This window comes from Acanthopagrus latus, chromosome 6 (assembly GCF_904848185.1).
Source record: "Acanthopagrus latus isolate v.2019 chromosome 6, fAcaLat1.1, whole genome shotgun sequence".
Classification (NCBI taxonomy): Eukaryota; Metazoa; Chordata; class Actinopteri; order Spariformes; family Sparidae; genus Acanthopagrus; species Acanthopagrus latus.
This window is the reverse complement of record NC_051044.1, coordinates 7995354-8019026: the sequence shown is the minus strand read 5'-3', so window position 1 is coordinate 8019026 and position 23673 is coordinate 7995354. Positions and strand designations below refer to the sequence as shown.

General features: G+C 39.6%; 1 protein-coding gene across 4 annotated transcripts in view; it reads left to right on the top strand.

The window, feature by feature from the left end:
• The first annotated feature begins 5749 nt into the window (after window positions 1-5749).
• anks1ab (ankyrin repeat and sterile alpha motif domain containing 1Ab) overlaps window positions 5750-23673 on the top strand; it is a 44027-nt gene continuing 26103 nt past the window's right edge. For 2 of the 4 annotated variants that reach the window (XR_005075630.1, XM_037101872.1), the window contains exons 1-2: window positions 5752-6229; window positions 19196-19268. Coding sequence is in view for 3 of the 4 variants with exons in the window: in XM_037101872.1 (XP_036957767.1) it covers window positions 5936-6229; window positions 19196-19268 (367 nt within the window). In the remaining variant the exon portion in view is untranslated. Of the gene's footprint in view, window positions 6230-19195; window positions 19269-23673 lie in introns of all 4 variants that reach the window. The other 2 variants (XM_037101871.1, XM_037101873.1) reach the window with 2 other exon arrangements.

Sequence of the window (23673 nt, the reverse complement as noted above, 5' to 3'; positions counted from 1 at the left end):
CAGATTCACCGCTAACTGCCACTCACTGTTGCTGCTCTTCGCTAGTTAGCTCAGTTAGCCGTGCAGCTAGCAGTTGAGGACCAGGGGAGTGTTGGTGTTTGTATACCGTCTGCACAGGAGCTTTGGAGCAGGCTGGCTGGTAAACATGCTGACTGTAGTTTGTATCGCAGACAACATAAAGTCAGCACAGCTATTTATTCACCTTATGTTGACCATTTTAGCTGATTTCAGAATGTTTTTCAACTAACATTCTTACATAATGAAAGGAAGCTGTATTTATGAGCCTTCTCATCCTCGCTCTTCTTGGCTCTCTGCTTCTCTTTCTCACTTGTTTGATTTGTCTTTTCTTCCCTTTGAATTAAAGTGTCCCTTCTTCATTTTCTCCCCATGAACCTTTGATAATAGATTGTTAGATATTATATTAAATAGAAAAGTTTTGGTCTTTTTTTTTATCATATTCTGAGCCAACTGCAATAAAACCGGGAATGTGTTCAATCTGTCACTGGCCATTGTCTTCATAACCCCCCTGATGGGAAAATTCAGAAACATGGAGCCGTGCCCATTGTTTTCACTGAGAGCAGCACAGAGAGCTTTAACCTGACACACGAAGCTTTGCGTGCCTCTGGCTTCGACACAAACATTTACCCATCCATGCATACAGACACATATATGTGCACATACGTACATGCATGCACACATGAATACACTGCAGGTGAACACACAGGTTATTATGCCATCGTATCTTGTCTTGAACTGCAGTTTGATTCCACGGTGCGCTTAGATTCTGATCTTTCCAGCGTGCTGATATTATCTGATAAATGTATCTTTATCCTTATGAGGCCGGCAGCGGTTGTTGTGGCACATGATGCCACGCAGCGTGATAGAAAAGACTGAGCAGTCTCTTATCAGAGCAGACCATAACACATTTTCCTGCAATATAGATGCTGTAATAACATCACTGATGGCTGGTTTTTGAGGGTTAGCATTTATGGCAACAATGCTGGGATGTCCTGCTCAAGATTGATTGCTCTCTGTTTTACATTGTCACAACAATGCATCTTGTTCATAAGCATCTGCTGGCTATCACCACTTCTTCAAGCCTTCAGATGAAGATTTCTATGTTCAGGCCGCCAGCCCAGATCTGTGTTGTTGTTTTTTTTCTTTCCTTCTATTTATTTTTTTTTTTTTTAATTTTAGCATGTCCAGGTTGTATCATGATTAATCTTAGAAAGTCTGGACAGCAAAAATCATCAAGAAATGGGATTTTTGCAAATCAGATCAGAACTACATTTGTAGGTGGATTGAAATGTGACTCGAATCAGATCGCTACTGATGCATTTCAGTCTGGATGATTTCAGATTGTCTCTTGGATTTATTTAGTGACTGCAGCTATCATCCTCATCACAGTGCTTGGTTATGTTTAGGGACTTGAAATACTTGGTCAGGTTTAGGGAACTAAAATACTTGGTCAGGTTTAGGGAACTAAAATACTTGGTTATGTTTAGGGACTTAAAATACTTGGTCAGGTTTAGGAAAACATGATTAAGGGTGCTACAGACCCTTTCACAGTGTGTAAGACGTGCTTATTTTTCCAGTCTTTTCCCCAGAGTTGCCTAGCTGCGACACAACAAAACCTTAATTGGTTTGGTTTAAATGATTCTGGAACAATGTTAACTATGATGTTCTGGGAACAACACCAACACGACAATATCAGATTGTGTGTATTATCACAATCATTAGGAGTCATTACCGCAGGACGATTAACGATTAATTAATTTGTGATAATCATGGTGTCAGGAGATCACCAAAGTCATTAGGATTCATCGTCTTGAAACCTCGAACGTCTGCACCAGATTTCATGGCAGTGCATCCAATAATTGTTGAGACATCACACTAAAAAACGACCGACTATCATTGCCAACAATAGAGCATGCCTCCAGTGTGGCTGAATGCCAGTAAGCCACTCTACAGTGGTAAATGATTGCCAGATCCTTTCACTGTGGGGAGCTTCATGTCGATTTTCCCATAACCTGCAGATGTTGCAGATGCTATTGATAACAGGGTATTTGAGGCTTTTCACAGAGTAACCCAGTGAGATTACCAACTAAACCCGGTTAGACGCTGAGAAAGGATTGAATCTCTACCCTCCAGTCTCTCCGTCTCGCTCCCCCCCCTCTAATGCTGATGGATATCCTGTGCTACGTCTTCACTCAGCCATGCACACTTGCCCTCCCATTTCCCTGCTGAGGGGTCATCTCCGTTCGTGTCTGTTGGAAAGCTCTCTCAGGTGCCACGTCTTTGGTCATTCAGAGCCGAGAGTGGGTAGTGCTGCTCTATCGATGTGATTTATTTCATCCCTCGACTTTGAAACATCTTTTACAATAAGGCAGCATTTTGAAGAATGAGACACGCGTGTGAAGTAGCTCCAAAATAGTGTAAAAATAACACTGCTTGTAGCCTGTACTGAATTTGTCTCGGGGTTATTTCAAAATCTCTTCACTGTACATGATGCTGGCCTCTGAATGACCTCTTGTTGTTTTCGTCCTATGAGCGTGTCTTGATACAGTCCATTATATCATTGGATTTTCCGCTTATCCAGTGATGTAGAGTATGAATTCTCACATTTCGGGGGCCGTGAAAATGAAAGCTTGGGTGAATGGCATCCCCGCTGCCTTGGGGAACCGATGACCTTAGAGGTTAGCATCAGAGCATTCTTGTCCATGACTCTCGGGTTAACGTCCTCTCAGACTCTCAAAGGGGAAAAACACAGGCCAAATAATGTACTGTGGGATTTCAGAGTATGAACCGTAAGACTGTCATTGAGGGTTGTACATTCCCGGGCAAACAGGGAATTGTATAACACATTTTATGGCATTCATGAGAGGCTGATATGGACTTTTTTGTGCCTTTTTTTTCAGATTTGTTTTGAAGCCAAACAGCCCTTTTTGGAGGTAATAGCTTCCTAGGTTGATTAACTTTATTCGATCTTTACCCAGTGGCCTCGTTCTCCGTCTCCGTAATGCCAGCTGATCAAGTGGGAGCTGCAGGGCACCAAATTGCAGAGAGAGGATAATGATTTATGGACTAGAGTGGTGAGAAAAGTGGTTTTAGGACTTGCGCAGTGTTATTGAAAATGTCAATTGTGGACCTGGGGACACATAGAGCAGGTGGAGGGAACGTCACCAACACTCACAAGAATCCTGAAAAGGCATCTGTGTGTCAAACAATTTAGGAGGAAACAACCCATACGCAGACACACACAAAAAAACCCCAAAAAACATTGCACTCCAGTGTGTGTGTGTTTACTGTACTGCGCTGTCTCCCTGTGACTTGCACAGTGTGCATGTCTTTGTTTGAGAAGAGTGTTCATGAGTCACCACTGTCTTTAGCCCGGGGCTCAGCAGCCAGCCAGCTGAAGGAGGGGATGCATGTTTTATTTTAGTCGCTCTAATATGCCGTGAAGACATCATTATCCTGAAACATGTTGTATACCAGAGCCTCTATTGTCTGAAATGGCACAGAAGATGTGGATAACTGTTTCGTCCTCATCACAGTCATAGAGATCATTAGATGTGCAATTCAACGTGCTTCATTAGATGTGGCTTTTGTTATTGCCAGCTAAGCAGTGTGTGGCAGTGTGAGCCCTCCTCTGCGAGGGGAGGATGTTATCTCTTTTGTCATGCACATACCAGCGCTGCCCATAGGGAAGAGGTGAGCATGCAAGGAACTTGGCTGATTGAGGGCACGGGGCACAGAGGCGCGCTGTGCACGGCTACGGTTGCCTGTGAATACTAACGATGCCTCACAAGAGACCCTTTTGTCAGCATTGACTCCAAGAGTCATGAATAGCACAGAGTGTGTGAGATCTTCTCTACGTTCCTCACATATCATCAGCATTTCCAATTGGATTCTTTTTTTTATAACCTCTGCGGATCCTGAGAGTTCCTATTTACCTCATACCTCCGAGTCAAAGAACACAATAAAAACACTTTGTGGCTGTTATCGCTTGGTAAATGATCATCTGTAAGATATTTTCCTTCAAATATATCACAGAAAATCAATGTAATGTATTGACTTTGGCATCAAAATAAGTTTTTTTCCCTGCTGACAAGTGTTTCCACTTTGGCCTCGACTCGATTTGTGACTGTAAAATATGTGCATGAAAGTCTGTTAGAGACGAAGCTCCTGGTCAGGCAGAAGTTACAGATGATAAATCGGAGAGGCATCCAGAGGGACATCCTAAATATTCTGCTACACTCAACGCTGGAATGTAAACTAAGTACATCGGCTCATCTACTGTACTTAAGTCATTTTTACTTACTTCATTTTAATTAATTTTTACTTCACTATTTATGTGTTAACTTTAGTTACTAGTTACTTTACAGATTAAATTCCGCATCAGAGATCAAGTAGCTACTTTTTTAATGAACCTATTTATTTTTTTTGTTTGTTTGTTTTGTCTTCCTTTCTTTCCTTCCTCGTGCATGTAAAAGATCTTAAAAGTCAAAATCTGCACCAACAGAAACTCTCCACAGAAAACACTGCCCCTGAAACGCCTCGTCAGTAGTCGTGCGTTCCGTTCTGTGACTTTGTGACATCACACTACATCACTGTGTCACACATTTGCAGAGATTATGTCTGGGAGGTAAGAATTGATTGAGCGCAGGTGCTCTGTTGTTGTTAGTAGTGCTGGCTCAGGTGTGTGAGCTAACCAGTCAGAGCAGACTTTGTATTTGGGATGGGGGGCGGGGCCTTAAAGAGACAGGCGCTAAGAAAGTGCATCTCAGACAGAGGGTGAATACAGAGCTGTAGCACTGGACAGAATGAGAAAACTCATGTGATATTTGAATATTTAAGCATGTAAACCTGTTCAATTAGTAGCCTATGAAATTATGAACCTGAAGATGAGCAGAATATGTCAACTTTAAATGTATTTTATCAGGAGCTGGATTAAAAAAAATACAGTACAACAAAAAAACAACGAAAATGCAGAATATCAGAGCCAATAATGAGTCAACCCATAGTATGTATGTATGTATGTATGTATGTATGTATGTATGTATGTATGTATGTATGTATGTATGTATGTATAGATAGATAGATAGATAGATAGATAGATAGATAGATAGATAGATAGATAGATAGATAAATCTCAACTAAACTCAGTGACCTCAGCCTCCTGCACACAGACTCTCTTAGACACGCACACACCAACAAAAAAGGAGGAATCCCGGCTCTCCCTCCTTTTAAAATGGAGCAGCCACCGAGTGCGTCAGTAACCTGATTACCCCAGCTGTCAGTCTGAATAAGGCCAGGCTTTGGGATCCTCGCGTCCTCTGATCCTCAGTACGGGACAGAGCCGGTCCTCCTGAAGAGTCTGGAAACAACCTCAGGACAGGACAGACACAGAAACACAGCAGAGAGAGCAGCAGGGATACAAGTCAGCAGGTAAGAGGAGGCGTGAATGAGGAGTTTTTATGACTTCAGATGATGGTGATGAGTTTTGAGTTTCTAGCCATCAGACATTAGGCTTAAGTGCTTCTTTACTGAACTGATTTGACTACATTAGATACACAACCTGATAAGAAAAGCAGACTGTCTGAGAGGGAGAAAAATGTAGGATTTTCAAAAGAGTCACAGTTGAGAGGCTAAAGGAGGGGGCAGCCAGCCACTAAGGGGAGGGCAACAGGATACAACTAGTGGGTGGACCTTGATGATTGTTGCTGTGCACAACAAGTCTCTCACTTACATGCTCCTTTTCCCTCCAAACAGGAGCACTTTGTATGAGTTGGAGTCACATTTCTCAAGCTGACAGTATTTATACTTGGTTAATCTGTGTCTTTCAGTGCTAATATTGACTGGCTTTCCACGAAGATCCTGGATCGCTCTTCAGGAAACTGAGGATCCTTGAGCTGCACTTGGCAGCTCCAGAACAATGGCAGAGTGCACTCCGGATGCCCATCCCGGCAAGGTGATCCAGACTCCAAAGGCTGACAATAAGGACTCCAGTGAAGTTTCAGCTGAGTCCGCACCGAAGGCAACGGTCAGAGTCAGACCTGCAGACCTTGGGCTGATTCGAAGCTTGTCAAAGTCGGACTCTGACTTGTTGGCGTCACCACTCGGGGAGGAGGATGGAGGTCTGGCTGGCCGCAGTGGATCCGTGTCTAACTGCAGCTCTGGGCAGCCGTCCACGGAGCGCATGCATTCCTTTGCCTCTGAGTGGGATGAGGTAATACTTCGAGCTCTGGGGATGGGAAACAAGTGGGAGGGTGTGGAGGACAGAGGGAGTGGCACTGGCTTTCAAGTGGAGTGTGTTAACGTCCTTAAGAGAGAGTGTGAATGTGTAAGGAAGAAGAAAAAAAAGGGAGGCCGATAAGAAATGCAGCTGAGGATTAGTGATTAAAAAAAAAAAAAAGAAAGAAAGAAATGTGATGGGGCAAAGCAGGACATTTCAGGAGAGGGAGGAAGGAAGGAAGGAAGGAAGAGGGAGAGGGGAGGCAGCAGTATGAGAGCGTTCAGGAGTCCAGCAGAAGCAGTGATAGACTGTAGTAACTTCACCCCGGCTGTTGGCGTAGAATGCCTGTGGGTGAGTGCTTGAATGCATGAATGGCTTGATCACTTGCACCGACCTCCCTGCAGCAGCCCTGGCATCCAAGACTAATTGGGCTTGTGCTGTCATTCCACATCCACTCAGTACATGTCTCAGGGGCCGACCCACGCTTCCACTGTCTCCTCCTGCACTCCTCTGGCTCCTTTGCTCCGTCTTGCGCCATCTACTTTCAGCCAACTGTGAGCGAATCCCCCACCCCCACCCCCAGCCATTATCCCCAAAAGCCTTAACTTGTGCTTTTTGAGCACTTTGGAGCGTCAATGCAGCATCCCCTAAAGCCCTGCAAAGACTCAGATAATAATAATTTCTCACCAAAGTGTCCACTTAAACAGTCAGAACCTGCAGGGACAACGGCTGATGACTGATAATGTATTATATTATTATAGTGCACAGCTTAGAGGCACACTTATACGTTTTGTTTTTTTTTTTTCCAAATATGTGCAAAGCAGCAGACTTGAATGTTCCTGACACTTTCTGCTGAGTCCCTATCACACGGAGGAAAAGTATAACACCGTGAGGATATGTTTTGGATATCTTCATCTACAGGAGCAGTTCTCATTCTCCCACTTTGCATTTTTTGCAAGTTTATCAGTGGATTTGACAAGAAGTTGAGTTATTCTCGAAAGGGGGGATAACAGAACGGCATAATTTCTGAACAGTCATTAAGTCCAAGGTAATATTCTGAAAACATAAATTCAAGAAGTTTTTCATTAATCTGTGCCTTGTGGGTGTTTTGACTGGGACCTCTCTCTGTCTCTGTCTTAGCCACTGATCTTTTTTTATTTTATTTCAGTCTTTAGTTTCCACTGCTGCAGCTCGAGTTGAATACACTGAGGTTATGCCATTGGTAATGATGTATTCATGTGAATTTAGAGGGTCTAATGACCTGAGGAGGAGTCCATGATTACAAAAATATAACATACTGTATGCTGGATTTGGATGATTCTAATATTCCAACGGCTGACAATCTTATTATTTGTTTAAGGCACAAAACTTCATTATTGAATCTTCTTTAACAGAATCACACACCCAGCCTTGTACAATAATACCATAATTAAGGACGAAACTGCTTAACTTTATAACTGCTAAATAATAATTTAAGCTCACCAGATCTTGGATCAGCATCAACTTGTAGTTGCTCCTAGATACCAGACACCTTAATGCGCTGGATTTTCTTCAAAATCATCCACGCTTCAGTCCCTGAAAAATTAATGATGTCAAAATTCTGCCCTGTCTCACAATGTTTAAGAAGGTGAGAAAACATTCTCGGCTTCGTTCCTTTATCTGGATCAGCACCACAAGTTAACGGGGATCTATTCTGAGCTGAGACCCATCCTCCATCCAAGTTTCATGGAAATCTTTTCAGTAGTTTGTGTGTATTCCTGCTGAGAAACCATCCAACAAAAAAAAGAGCATAGGGACAAGGATAAAGATGTGAATAAATGATAGTTATTATAAAGTGTTACCGAAAAAAGTAAAATGAGTGATTGAACATCGCAGCAAAAGTTTGAAGAATATTGATGTTTGTTTCCTCGGTCTTGGCCTTGAATCAACCTGCTCACACTTGAATTAGCCTCAGACTTGACGACACTCTCACCAGGGTTACGGTCACACAGATGGGGTCTGGTTTTTACTGTGAGTCGAGAGCGTGCATCTTTTTCATCCTTACAGCAAGGGCAACTGGATGTCACCTCAGAGTGGACTTCTTGAACTTTTACTTGGCTTTATGTCGCCCCTCTCTTTGTCATCCCCCACCCTGACCAGTACCCGCTCTCTGCTCCACCCCTCTGCTCTCTGACAGAGCTGTTTATTCAGGCTATGTTGGGTGGGGTGTCCTGTTCTCAAGGGCATCCTGTTTTGCAGCTGCTCCCGAGTGTCTGTTTCTCTTCCAGATTTCAAGGGATTTATTTGGGCTGGGGATATGGGTGTGTGTATGTGTTTGTAGTGAGGGCAAAAACTGCCTTGCGAGTATATCTTGTGAAGCGATCAGCCAACAACAAACATTAAAGCGACACGCGGGGCTCAGTGGGAGGCTCGGCTTTAGGTCAGACACACATATATGTCAGTAACATGCGCACACAGAAAGAAAAAGTACCAGTTCAAATGCTGGCATTCGGATGTTGTTATTATAAAAAAAAAGAAGTTATGAAAGGAAGTATAACCTTTAAATTCCATTGACATTTTCAGTGGTAGATCTGTAGAATTGTATTGTAGCTGACAGGTTGTGTAACTGCTGACCATTTTTAGAGCTCCCATTGTTGTGAAAGTAGCTACTTTCCATTTCTATTATTTTACTTGAAGAGAAGAACAGGCAAGTTTTGTTTAATCTCTTTTCCAATACTGCTTGAAAAACGTTCAGGAGTGTATAAGTGTGTTTGATGAATATGGAACACTATGGGAAACTCTAACTCATCTTAAGCTCACTGAGCGTGTCATTAGACTTGTTAAGTAAAGCTTAAATATAGGTAAATTCTCAATGTCACTCTCATTCCTCTAATAGACGGCAGAACCTGCATGATGTTAATGCAGTGGTTCAGATTTATGATGATGCTCTCTACCTGCCCTGTCAGCTTTTGTTGGATAAGTCGATCATTCTTTTGACACCTGACTGGCGCTTCTTGTTTAATGTATGATCACATCACATAGCATACTGGTAAAAAATGTTTTAAAAAATGTGAGATAATTGACAGGTAGGCTGCTTGATGAGTAAATTATTTAGGAAAAATTGTTAATGGCACGTTGTCTGGAGAACCGGAGTCAAGCCCCTTCCAGCTGTCCTCATGGGACCTTATTTCTGGAAAACTTTGTATGGTAGTGAATGGAGCGACACAAATAACTATCTGATCCCGATTGAATTGTGCCATGAATCACACATATGATGTCTGTAAATTTAAAAATATAGTTTTCAAACTCTAGAAAGTCACAGTCTGTCATAAAACCAACTGCAGTTGTTAATTTGGCCAGTTTTATCTTTTAGTTCGTGGTCATGTTGGTGTTGGTGACGTATATTAACCAAGATGATGTAGTTCACTAAGCAGTTTAAGGCAAAACTAGATGGTAATTGACTTTAATTATGACAAACTGGCTCTAAAAAATGTTAATGTTTCATTTGCCGCCATCTTTGTCAGTTGGAGTCGGAAAAATCCAAATATGGGCAGCAGGGTGGAGCTAATGGTGCGTTCACAGCAAGTAAAAACATGGATGCTCTCTGGAAACGCTTGTTTTAGTCCAGGACAACAACTACAGCAGCTGATTTAACAGTAAAAGGGCACTTGGAAAAACATAGGACAAGTTAGCTCCTAAAATACTCCCAAAGCCTTATACTGAGCGCAGATCAACTTAATGAAAGTGAAAACGACAACTACAAATTGTAGTTTCACAATCAAACACCACAACAGCACTATGGAGATGTTGTGTTGTTGGAATTCCGACATCCCACTTGCAATCGAACGCACCATGAGACAGCAGGTCAAACAGACGGAGAAATGAAACGGAAGCTGAATAAAAACCGTCAAAAGTTAGTTTGAAGACGCGGAACTGAGTCCTAAATGAACAAATATGAAGTGATAGAGTAGTTCTAAGTAAACTGGACTGACAACAACAGTGCCATGCCTTGCCGGTAAAAAAATAAAAAAGAAAGAAAAAAAAAAGTAGCTAACTGTATGAAACGAGGTGATATCAGTCTGCATTTGAGAAGCCGTAATGGCGGCGCTACTGGATAAAATCGGCATTACAACTAACTGTAAGTAACATTTCACTTTCAATGTTCAGTTTAGTGGGGGTGGGGTTTGTCGCCGGTGAAAGTTTACTTTCATACAGCCAGCATTTTAATGGCCACTTCAGGTAAATTTTTGTAACTTCGGTTAGCTTGGCTAGCTCGTTGCCTTAGCGTGCTAGCTAACTACAAACAAACCTGACAAACTTGTGTTGATGTGAAATAGTAGCTAGACCTTCTAGAGTTGAGATTATAGCCTGATTTGATTAGCAAAATTCCTGTCCATCACATGGTAGTGAGTTAGTCTGCACTTTTAAATTCTTGCTCATTGTAGTGTCTGTACACTTTCATTATTATTTTAGGCCACATTGACCAAACATATATTGAAATGTTTCAAACATTCACAGTTAAGAAAGAAGCAGACAGGACAGGGCTCATTAGTTATAATAATGAGCTCATTAATAATTGTAGAAATGAGCCCTGCAAACAAAACACTAGCTATGCTATGTCAAGCAAAACAGAACAGCTGTACTGAAGATGGACTAATGAGGCCTTTGATGGTAGGGAAGCTGATTACTCATCTACAATAGCTTCACCTCTTGATGGTTCTTATCACCTTAGGTTTATGATTTTTTTTTTTTTTTTTTTTTTACTAGTTTGAGTTTGAAAGGATGAACTTCAGTGAAGGAAACTGGCTAAAATGGCCCAGACGGTATGCTGAAGAGTGAATGATTTGCCAGCTTTAGGGAGAAACTCCTTTTAGTGTAATAACTAAGTAGCCAGCGTACATCTTGGGGACATGAATAATGTAGTCCACTGCAAAAGATTTGGTGTTACTTCATTATTACTTCATGTTACTGTAGCAAATGTCTGATGATTTAAGCCATCTTAAATTCCAACCTCAATTTTAAAAGACTGTTGTAGGACCATTCATTTGGCAAATGTAAATGTTTCTCCTGTTAAACTTCATTGTAGCTGCCATAGAGCAGTTTAATATCCTCCTGTTGATATTTGGCCAGATATGTACATAAACATGAAAGATGATCACTAAACAGCTAAATGTCACCACTTTTTTTTAGTTTTTTTTATTTTTCTTTTAAGATTAAAACCACAAATAACCACATTACATAAGACTCTTGCATTAAAATGACCATAACTCACTGCATTAATGATAAAAATGGCATATATGATTAAGGTGATTGATGTCTTCACCACATGTGTTCAATACTCAAAAGGCAAAGGTTAACATAGCCACATGTTACAGATGCTTGAGTGGCTTCATTCATGTGTGTACTCTATTTCCCAGTGGTATTCCTCAGGTCATTACACATGCAAGCTTTTAAAGTGCATACTGTGTGTGTGTGTGTGTGTGTGTGTGTGTGTGTGTGTGTGTGTGTGTGTGTGTTTATATGCTGTACTGTGATCTTACATAACACAGATAGACTGAGATCCCTTATGAAAATACTGCTTTTTTATCATGTTAAATTAGCTGTATTGTTATATTTTTAATTTATATGTTTCATTGACCTTTTGTAAAATGATATGTTTAAAAATTGATAGCGTGAAAGTAGATAAACCATAGCTTTTAATATAACTGAAGAAGCCTCTTAGATGAGAGGTGAAACGTCTTCAAGATGCAGGGCTCATTTCTACAATTATTAAGATGTGTCAAGAAACTGAAACAGGTCCAGCTGCCTACGATATAGCACTTAGAATTACCTTGACCTGAGAACCTTCATCAACACATAGCTGTCAATATAGTTTATAAACTAAATTTAGTTTTCGGTACCTGTGAATCTGGATTTGCCTCAATGAAAATGAAACAGCATTAACGTACAAAAAACTTCTCATGTAGGTAAATACAGCTGATAAAGTATGTGTAAGATGGTTTATAATTCATATGGAGAGCCAAGGCAGAGTGAACACATCTGAAGATCTGGTTAGACAGATGTGGTACATGAATATGAGAATAGTTGTGATGGTGTTTGCGGGGGCTGGGTGGGGGAAGACACAGTCCTGTTTCACATGCAACATCGCCAGTAAAATCTTTAAACCACATGAGACACTACATTTAATCTAAAATGTTGTTTAATACCATCATTCCATACATGCAAGGGCTAGACCTGTTTAAATGCTATTGATTTAAATATATGAAAAAAAAAACATGTGACAGATTTAATTTGGCTTGTTCGAAAGCAGCTGCTTTTGTGAGCATTTGGTCAGGTCTTTTACAATTTCAAAAGTATTTTGGGTGTGGAGATCACATTTTGTGGAAAACAAATTGCCAACCAGTAGCATTTATATGTAAGAATTGAATTTTAAAACAATGATTCAACATTAATTATGAATCTTTTGCCTCCTGGCATCATAGAAAGAAAAAAAAAGATAAATAAGAGATTAGATATGAAAAAAAGGTTCAAGTTTGCTATTAGTAAGGATTTGCTTCTTTCATTCTAGTTGTGTTAATAACATATCTTTAGACAATTGAAGACATCACCTTAAGTGTCCTGAAATTGTTATGACACTGCATCAGCCAGCAGATTGATTAGAAAAAATAATTGGCAGAATAGCAACAAAGAAAAGAACTGTCAGTGTCAGAAGTAGCTCTCATCCATCAGTCACGTGTAATCCTATCCTGTATAGATGGAAAAAATACACACAGAGCAATTTAATTTATGATAATCTGACATTACCTGACATTAAATCCCAATTCAAAGCACTGCCTGACAAGCTGGGTGCAGTTACATGGTAAAATGTACACACATTAAGTAAAGGTATTCCACTGGAATTTGACATTTATTTTTCTGCAGTGGTTAATAAACAAAGCAGCAGGTAATGTATGAATACCCAATCTGTCACTGACAGAAATCTACACAGAAAAACTTGAAATAATTGCAACGATGAAGTTGTATTATTATTGTTGTTGTTGTTGTTGTTCTTCTTCTTCTTATTATTATTATTATCATCCATATATCCATATTAGGTGGTCACAATCTTTATCCTCAAAAATGAAAACATCTATGAGACAAAGCTATGCACTCCATGCGTTGCCACATACACCATGAAGGCCACTGTGACTTGACTGTTATAATTCTTTATTCTGGCTTTATGTTTTATGATGTGTGGTTTCAAAGCTGTCAAATAAATAAAAATCAATCCTAATCACAAGCACTGCTGGATAGAATTGTGTGGTCTTGGTCTTGTATAGTGTGGAGCTACTGGCTCATCTGTCTTTATTGACAGTGATACTGAGGCGGTAATCCTGTTTCCAGACCAGCGCCATTGAGGCAGGCAGCCTTTTTCCTTTTTGGTTAGTTTATTATATCAAGCCACTATTCCATTATCTGTTCTGTGGACATTACTGTACTCCCCAGCTCTGAAGCACATCGTTTAAGATTATTTCACATTATCTCTCCTATTAGCTGGCATGTAGTCGTCTAAACGAGAAAGATTGGAGCAGCTTTATGCAGAAAAGATCATTAGCTGAATTAAAAATACATATCAGGAAGTGTTTCTATTGCTACTATGCAGGAAAAAATTTTGATGAAGTCAGTTGAAATTGCCTCCAAGGATGGCTGTCCCATTTCCATATGTTACTCACCGGGTTTTATGGAAGTCTTTATTATGTTGGAAGAGTGACAAAATTCAGTATAGTCATACTTTAGAGAGAGCCTTTAGCTTTTCTTAACAGGTAAACAGGGAAAGATGAGAGAGTATACAATTTAAATATTTATTTTATATAAATTGGTATATATATATATATATATATATATATATATATATATATATATATATATATATATATATATATATATATATATATATATATATATATATATATATATATATATATGACTTAAATACACATTTAAATTATAATGGTTTATCAACACTGGATTTTATAGGTTTAGGCAGGGTTTGAAAAATGTCATGATGATTTATCAGCCATTTGTTTGTTGACATACATGTATAACGTGATATTTACAAATCAATAACATGATAGGATACATTCAGTGTACATAATAAGCAGGACTTATTGCTGTTAATAAACATTGTCAGTGCTCTCTAGTGGAGGTAACTTTATAATTGTGCCACCATTTCTAAATTACTGCAGGGCATGATAGAAAAAAACCTGCACGCTGAAAGGCTCCAAATAAATAGATTAATTCTCTTGTAAAGGCAATGGTTCGATCTACAAGATATGCCTCAGGGAAGTCACTTGCAGAGCTGACTCCTTCATGCCCTGCAGTGATACATCTTTTGTTTTATACATGAATACATCTACCTAAAGCTAATATAGACAAATATATCTGCCAGGACAAGTTATTAGTCTGACTCTACTAAATAAAATAGGTTTTCCCAACAGCACGCATGACTGACTAATCAAAACCCTGGATAGAATCATACACATGTGGTTCCAAAAGTCAAGTCCATAGAAAACGTTCACCTTTTGCTGATAGGTGCCATCTGTTCTTCTAAGCCTGTATTTTATGCTCAAGTTGGCAACATTTTCAGTTAATAGTAAACATTAGCATATTACATTTCCTGGTTTGCTTGAGTTTTTCAGTATTTGAACTTTTCTCTCATGGATCAATGCCACTTATGTGTTTATACTGGATATTTTTCAGAGGGGCAGTGATGCACATAATGAGTGTAGTGTAATAAGGCCTGTAGAGGAGATCACAGAGGCTGACTGACTTGAGAGCTCCCTTAAAAGTAACAAGCACAGTCTCCCAGAACGTAAAAGCCACATTGATAAAAGAAAGCAATCTGTTTTACGATGATTGGCCCAAAAAAAGATGCAGACTATGTTGCCCGTTAGGTCCATTTTGGTCCAATCATAATCACAAATTCAGGTTCAGTAGCAATTTATGTTGGTCCCAACTTTGCAGGTCATCGAGTTGTACTAGAAAGTGTGAACCCAGAAAGCATATTTTCTAGGTTTTCCAGCTTGGAGCTCAAATCTGCCTGGAGACCTTTAGTAAATACTTTATTAGATCATTCTTCTCTGACCCTTTGCCACATTTATCTTGCTCAGGGTTTAAATACCCTGGAGTCAAATTATCTGACCACCAAAGGGATTGTACTCTACTCTTAATCCGTTGAATTAAATCAACATGAATCTTCAGTAAAGCTGGTTTCAAGGTCCTGAATGAAACAGAGGACATATAGCTGGACTAGATCTTTTCTTGGTGTGAATTGTGGTGAAAGTGACTCAAATATTCTTTATTAAAAAAATTCCTTCGGTCAATTTTTTAGATTTAAGATCTTGTGATGAAAGAATGAAACGTTTCCTTTGTGTTTTTCCCTGTCATAATGTGTAGTGGCAGTGCAAAATAAAGAAACCTCCAAGGACATGGAATGATCACAAAAAGTCTCAACCACTTAACTTGCATCTGAAATAAGCAAAATGATTTCACCTTACTGTCAGATCTTTTTCACAGCAAAGCTTGAAGCATGAAAAGGTGACATAAAAGGGATAATTTGTGGAGCGTGAGCTGGAATCGAAGGCCAAATCAACCTATATTAACATGTAAATCACTTCAGAATGTAGTGCTATCACTCAGAGCTGCACCACTGATTTAATGACACAGTCCACTCAAAGCCCCATGTGCTTCATAACTGCACTATTAATGACATTTCTATGTGAGTAGATCCTCTGATTATTTCCAACCTGCTCCCAGATATTCACTGGAAAGTGCTCTTTGTGTTAAATGTATTCCTACCGAGGTGATGGTAACTGGACCTTTTCCTTTTTAATACATGTCGAATAAGGACAACTCAATACTTAACCAGATCCATGTAGACTTGCTCACTTATTTCGGTTTCTCAGCTGTTTTAGAGAGATGTTTTATCTGTATGAAGCTTGGTGTACAGGCAGGACACATTGGAAATGGCTAGCTTGGCTCAGTCTGAAGGTAACAAAATCTGCCTACAAGCACCTCATATGGCAGCAGAAAGTGTACTGTTTACTGTTATTTTTTTAAATTGTATTATTTTTTTCATAGTTTTCACAAATGATATATTGCATGTTTAGACATGCTAGAAGTAGATTCTTTTTGGAGAGAGACAGGCAAGATGTTTCATCCACTTTCCAGTCTTCATGCTAAGCTAAGCTAACTGTGTCCTGGGTGTAGCTTCTGAAATGGACTGGTGACTTGTCAAGGATATACGCCACATCTCCCCCATTGTCAAGTGGGACTGGCTCCAGCCCTTGTGACCCTCAAGGATAAGCAGGTATATAGCTAATTAAAGGCAACATGGCACATTTATTTCATGAAAACTGTGTGTAATATATGGTTGATATATTTGACAATGACTTTCTCTTAAGTATAGCAAAAGTGCTGTGTATTCAGTATATTTCCATCCTGACCCAGGGCCAATCATCAAGCTGTTTATACAGTGGATGAGGCTGTATGTGCATAATGTTATGAAATATTTCAACACTTTATCTATGATGACGCTGGTTTTCTGAGAGCGGTATTTTGGTGACAGGGTTAGAAGGTGCACTTAAGCTTAGATGTAATGCAGTCCTGATGTGTGTGTGTATGATATAGAATGTAACTGGGTTAATTCGAAGAGTAATGTGAGGTCTGCATTGCTGGAGGCATATGCCATTCGTCCCACGTGCCTGACTTCCAAATGAATCAAGGCTTTTCCACAGTGTTGATGCCACTAGCGAAGTGCATAGGGCTTTTTCAAACACTAAATATTACATCAAATAAGCCTCGCTGTGTCTCTGGTGTCACTAGTGAAAGCAGAATCAGCTTTTCAGGCTTGCAGAAATCTTCATCGCTGATTGTGAATACACTACTCGAGTGAGTCTAAATTTAGATCCTAGCCTGATTTGCAATACTTTGCACACTGAATGTTTGGCAACCCTCAGCCTGCTAATTGGCGTGCTTTAAATTGTAAAAACATGTACTTGGACTTATACTCTTTTCTATAATGTCTTCAGAATATTGAATGCTATTAATATGTAAAGTCTGTTCGCATGATAATGTGGTGAATGATACATTTGTTCTGGGCATGAGGTCCTGTTGTCCTTGAAGCATGAAGTGTCAGCAAGTAGTGTCATGTTTGTAGACAAATTGCTTACACTTACTCAGCGATGAGTGATTATAATTAAACCATGCAGTACATATGAAAAGGGACGGACTGTTTGCCTTAGCTGACTCGCAAATATACCACTGTGCACATTGGGTACAATGTGAAATATCTATTCCAGTAGAGCTGAATAAAATCAGTGAAATACAATGTGTTTGAATGTTTAATAGGATGGGACCGATTAGGCTAAAATCTCATCTCACACTGGCTGTAAATGGTCCCATCATATTTAATTTTCATACTGTTTTTTTTAAAGGAATAGTTTGACATTTTTGAAACTGAAGCTAACCCTTACATTGTTGTTGAGAGGTAGATGAGAAGATTGCTATCAATCACATTAGAGCTTGACCAATACTTATTTTTTGGCCGATGCCAAAACCAGGGAGTAACAAAATTCTAGTCATCAAACCTCTGTCATCAAACATGGTCAAAAGATGTGTAACAGAGATGGAATGTTTACGGTTATTGTTTAAAATGTCATGGGTACACTGAAATAAATTTTACTGTGAAAAAAGTTTTTGTATCTGCACATTTCAGGAAACAGTTACACCGATAATGATTTATCTGTGACAGGCCAATATCAGCCGACTATACTGGCCAGTGGATATACTGGTCAGGCTCTAAGTCTCATATCTGTTGGTGGCTCCCTTTTTACACAGATGTCATGTGATGAAACAATATACAAATGGTGAAGTTGATAGTAAATCAGCCCTACATCCTGTAAAACCACAAACTGACATCACACTTTTTCTCTTGATTTCACAAATGAGATAAAGTGTTAATTAGTGAGCTTTAGAATTTCAGGTAGACAGGTTGTAGCCTTTTGCCAGATGTGTGCTAAGGTAGTCAACCTTTGGCTGTGGCTGCATATTTGATCCGCAAACTCAGCAAGGAAAGCCCCAAACTTTGGACTACTTTTTGACTCTGGATATAAAAAAGGGATTAGCAATGATCATTGCTTGTCCTGCTCATATTAAACAGCAATTGATGCCAAACTGCATTCAGCACCAAAGCACTTTGTTATACCTTGAGTTACTGTTGCGTTATCGAGGAAAATAAACACAAGCAAACAACCTGGAAATGCATTTTGTCTCTCCTGGAAAGCTAGAGACTTCTTAAATAAACAATTTTGGCTCTAAGCCCCTAAACAACTCCTCTCTGAGTTGCTCTGTAATCTCCTGCATGCAGCATTGTGCTCACTTAACCTTGCAGTAAGCTGTTGCCTTATTCTGTGAAGCTCAAATAATACAGGTCTGAGAGGGCAATCAAATGCTAAGAAACAGACAGCAACAGATCTGTATCTCCGGAGGGTCAGTTTGTGCAGTCAGGACTTGGTTACAGGACCGCCGTTAGGTGTCGATAGCTCGGAGTTTAAACATTTTCTAGATTGTAATTCACCTTATCACCCTGCTGTGTTTTTTTGCTGAGTGGTGGGTTAGTCATTGAATTGCTGTCCACGTTGAACTGTTGCTTGCAATCCATCATTGCAAAGCTGCCTGCCTCCTTCCCAATACTCCCAGCAGCAGCAACTCTCTGTCCTCACCCAGTGCCACTCCTACAGTATTCTTTGCTTTGTAATTGACTTGGCAAATGTGGGATGGTGGAGAGTTAGACGTTTAATGCATGTAATCATTTCATGAAAAATGTTGAAGAATTCCAACACATGATCAGCACTGCTCTGTGTTGTTGTTTATGAGTAGTAGTTCACATTTCAATCAAATGGGGTATGTTTTCACGTGATTCATAGTTATTCTCTTCAACAGATTGAGAAGATCATGAACTTGATTGGAGCAGGCATTGAAACGTCCAAAAAGAATCAGCCCAGACCAAGATCAGGTAAAGCTTCACCACCTATTATGTTTCAACGATGATAGAATTTTTGATTTATGCAGAATGGATTGATATTCAGAGACATGACTCTATATGGTGTGTGATTTATTGGTTGACAAATGCACCATGACAACTGGTTGTCGGGTATTAAATGAGTCTTAGTCTTTAATTGCCCTTGGCGCTGCATTGATGATGGTCCCGTAGAGGTTACTGGATGATAATTACATTTAATGTTGGCAGCAAACAAACTTTTTTATATCTGGAACTCAAGTTGGAACTTATCTGATGCAGTTTTGGTATCACTCATCGGATCCAGATTCCAAAGTCTGATGATTTTGTCAGTTGTAAATACACAGTAATGCAGTATTTTATTTATAAGTAAGCAGTCAGTAATTAAAGAGTACTACAAAGATATCCAATGTACCTTGTGTTTTTGACTTTTAGAGGTCTGAGTCCTTAATTTTAAGATGTATTAATCTCGAAGTGGATCCCATCAGTATCCGCAGATATCCCAGTTCAGGAAGCAGACTGTATGCTCTTGTTAAGTCAGAGTCATTTGTATCCTGCCAGTTCCCAACAAAATGTATCTCATGGCACTTTTCAGTTGAAGCCGGTCTACACTGAGTCTTTTAATGAAGTAATTTACAGCTATCCAATATTCTCTGTGAGCAAGCACTTGGTAACAGTGGCGAGAAAAAAATTGCCTTAAATATGCAGGAACCTGGTTGTAGACCTGGATTCATGGCAGGTGGCCATCTGCCTTGACCATGCTCACTTACATAAAAAACTTCAAACAATTTTTAATTTCCCTCGCTCTTCCTTCCTTCCATTTACTTTTGGTTGATACTTTCTTTTATGAAACATATTAAAATTACCAGAGCTTGAAACAAAGCAACAGGTATATTTTACTCAAAACAGGACAAAAATGACGAGGCAGGGAAATGTGACTGCGACTCACAGAATCCTCCGAGATAATGCTATGCCATTGTGCCAGCGTTGCATTTGTCTCTGTTTTCCATCACTGTATTTTCAATGTCTGTCTATGTCTTTCTAAATATAGACAATGTAGGATCCATTCCATCATGCACAGTATCATAACATATACTCTGAGTTCACACCTGCCACTGATGATACCGAAACTGATAAGGGCCAATCAAGAAACAAATGTGGGTGTCTGCATCGTTGTTCCAAAAATCCTGGTTTCTGCCCATCCAGATATAAGAACTGAAAACTGATTTTTGAAATATTTTCACCCTGGATAAAGTTTTCCAACAGTTGAAGCTCTTCATATGTGTCTGTAAAACCAAAACGCACAGAAAAATCTTTGTTGAAAAAGAAAAATACCCATGTACATGTAGACAGGGCCCAACTAACCACTCACATTTGTGAGCAGCTCTTCTGAAAGCTGCTCAGTATTCAAACACATCTTCATGAAAGATGGAGGAGAGTTTTGTTGTAAGTCACAGGGATTGAAGTTGACATTTGTTTGGCACATCATTATTAGTTGTTAAACACAGGGTTTCTACTTTATGAGAAACCTAATTCTAAATTCCCCTCACTGTCATATTGTTTTTTTTCTGGAGCTACTGTATTCCTCAATAGGGGTTGAATTGATAGTACGCTTCATCAAGTGTCCTTCAGGCAGAGAAGCCAGCTGGCATCAGCTCAGTTTGTTTAAATAACACTCTTGCGCTGATACAGTGTAAACCTACCTCCATTAGATACTCTGCCATAAGGTGGTTTCATCATATGGTATTGTGTAACAACTTCTGCGGGTCTGCACAAGACTGCCTTTTAGAAGTCTCAGCATATTTATTAAGATAAAAATTTTCATTAGTTATGCGCAGTATGTTTCATGGATTAAGAATCTGCTGACTGCAGCAAGGTGTAACACCACCCGAGCTATCTTAAAGAACAGAAACGGTAAAACATGTTTTTGTGATAAAGGATTTAAAGAAAGGACATGCAAAGTAAAAAAAAGAAATGACATTGGAATTAAGAGAAATTATACTTTAATTGCTGCAACAGCATTTTACACTCCATGTGTCGGTGTGTCATCAGGTAATTTTATTACATCTTACATCACTTCTTTCTGTCAGTACTTTTCAAAGGCACAACGCGCGATGCAATTAAAAAGTGAAAGTTTGATCAATGAATTCAAGGACATCTACTCATTTAAAATCTGGTCGTGATTTCATGTTACATTTCACTTTTAGTCCTGAAGGTGAACTTTAGAAGAATGGTATGAAAAAAGTGGATTTCCTTTGGCCATGAAATAACTAAAACCTACACGTATCGTGCATATTAATCTGTATTATTTTTCAAGATTGTTGGAACTTCATGACATTTTAGAAAAAACGCCCTGTCTTACAATGTTAAAGAAAGTGAGAAAGAAATTCCTAGACGTGCACCAGAAGTTAACAGGGTACAGTATATACTCATCTGAGAACCATCCAAATCTGCCCAGTAGTTTTTTGTAACGAAGCCGACAAACCAACCTACCTACCAACAAACACACACAGATGAAAAGATAACCTTTTGGGTGGATGTCGCAAAATACAGTTATAAAATAAACTTTAATTACACATTTCAGACATTAAGTGCAGCTCAGGGTCTTACATGATTACAAAAAAAGACAGCAGTTAGAATAAAAACATTTAAGAGGAGGAAAATAATTTTAACAGTTAAGGTGATGCTAAAATAAAAGATATAATAAATACTACTTTAAAAAAAACAATTACAATATGATATTATTCCCATAACTACTTTACCTGTCTTCATTTGAATATTCCCCAGTTTATAGTGTATATCAGTTCCTTCCAGGCTGCTTTTACCCATTAAGAATATCTGATGAAATTATTTTCATTTGTTAATGTAATTTAGACCAAAACGTGGAACATATTAACAAAGCAGTCCTAAAGCACAGCTGGTTTTCTATCGCAGAGTGAATTTATGATTTTAATTGTAACACGACTGCCCGCACACTCAAGCATCCTTAGATTAATTGCCATCCTAACAATTAAGACCTGAGGTTATTCCACATTACATAAGAGGAAATATGTTGTTTGTTCGTTTGTTTGCTTTTTACACATATAGGTGTGAGCTATTTATAGGACTTGTTTGAAGAACGGCACGCTGAACGTGTCCCAGATTCAGCTGAGTCATGCAGTTGCTGCTCCGATTTTAATCGGAGATTGACATGAAGATGGAAACCTCAATTGTCACTCTTGTTTCAACCTTTATCATTTTGTTGACTGGGAAAAACCTTCTCCACCTGTTTTTGTGTATTTCAATTCCATTCACCTTGTGCATTTATGCTGTCCCTTGTGTCAGCAGCCAAGGACTACCAATTCATCTTCAGGAGGCACATTTCTTAACACCAGATTTTTGAGGCTGCGTAAAAACCAGCCCTCCAATATTGTGCCATTCTGCGTGCTCAAGGATGACGTTGTTTGTGTTGTGTGCCCATCACAAGTGCCTCGATTGTGTGCTAAGAGAGCACTGAGTAAATGAGCTTAAAAAGAGAGAGGGAGTGGAGATAGAGCTCAGCTAACAGCACACAGGAGGCATCGGCTCGGTTTGTGTACAGGCACACTCTGACGTTCAAAGGAAAAGAGTCCGCCTTCAGTTTCCCTGAATTAATTCAGCTTTGCGGCTCATTTTCTCCACTGCTTGGGTGTGTTGACAAGGAGCTAGTGCTTTTCTCCCGCTCTGATAAAGAGGCACAGTTTTATCTAGGCACAACCTCTACTTCTTCAGCTGTAAATAGGTCTTTCTGGGCACTCCTTGGAGCCAAGTGTAGACCCGGTAAATGGTAAAGAAACACTCTTGGATAGATTTGACAGCTTGCCCTGTTTAACAGGGGATAAGACAGTGACCCAGTTCCCCCACCCCACGGAGGAGCATTAGATACTCAGTCAGTCAGTAATTAGGTCCTTCTACTGTGGGAGGTGTTGCTGTCCCAAATGAATGGAAGTAATTGGACAGGGTGGCTAGTATTTTTAACTGTCTGGATATTGTGGTGTAAGAGCTGACTTTGGTTTGAGGCTCACAAGGAAAGAGTTAAGAAGGAGGAGGAGTTGTGGGATCTTGTAGTGAATCATAATTAGTCCACTTCAATCCTTCTTACTTCCTATTACCATCTTATCTCGCCCATATGTTTCATCGCCTCCTCTTTTATTAGCCTTTTTCTGTTTCTTATCTGTCTCTAGCTCATTCTCTCCCTCTCCCTCTCCCTCACACTCTCCTTCCATCATTTTTCTCCTCAGTCGGGGCATATCTGACAGCAGCTTCTCTCCCTGATAACGAATGATGAGTGTTGGTCCTCGTGGCTGACTGACGGGTCACGGAGACCCGACTTGGCCTTTTACCTGTTCGTTAACGCCGGAGCATCAGGGGTACAGGCGGGCCA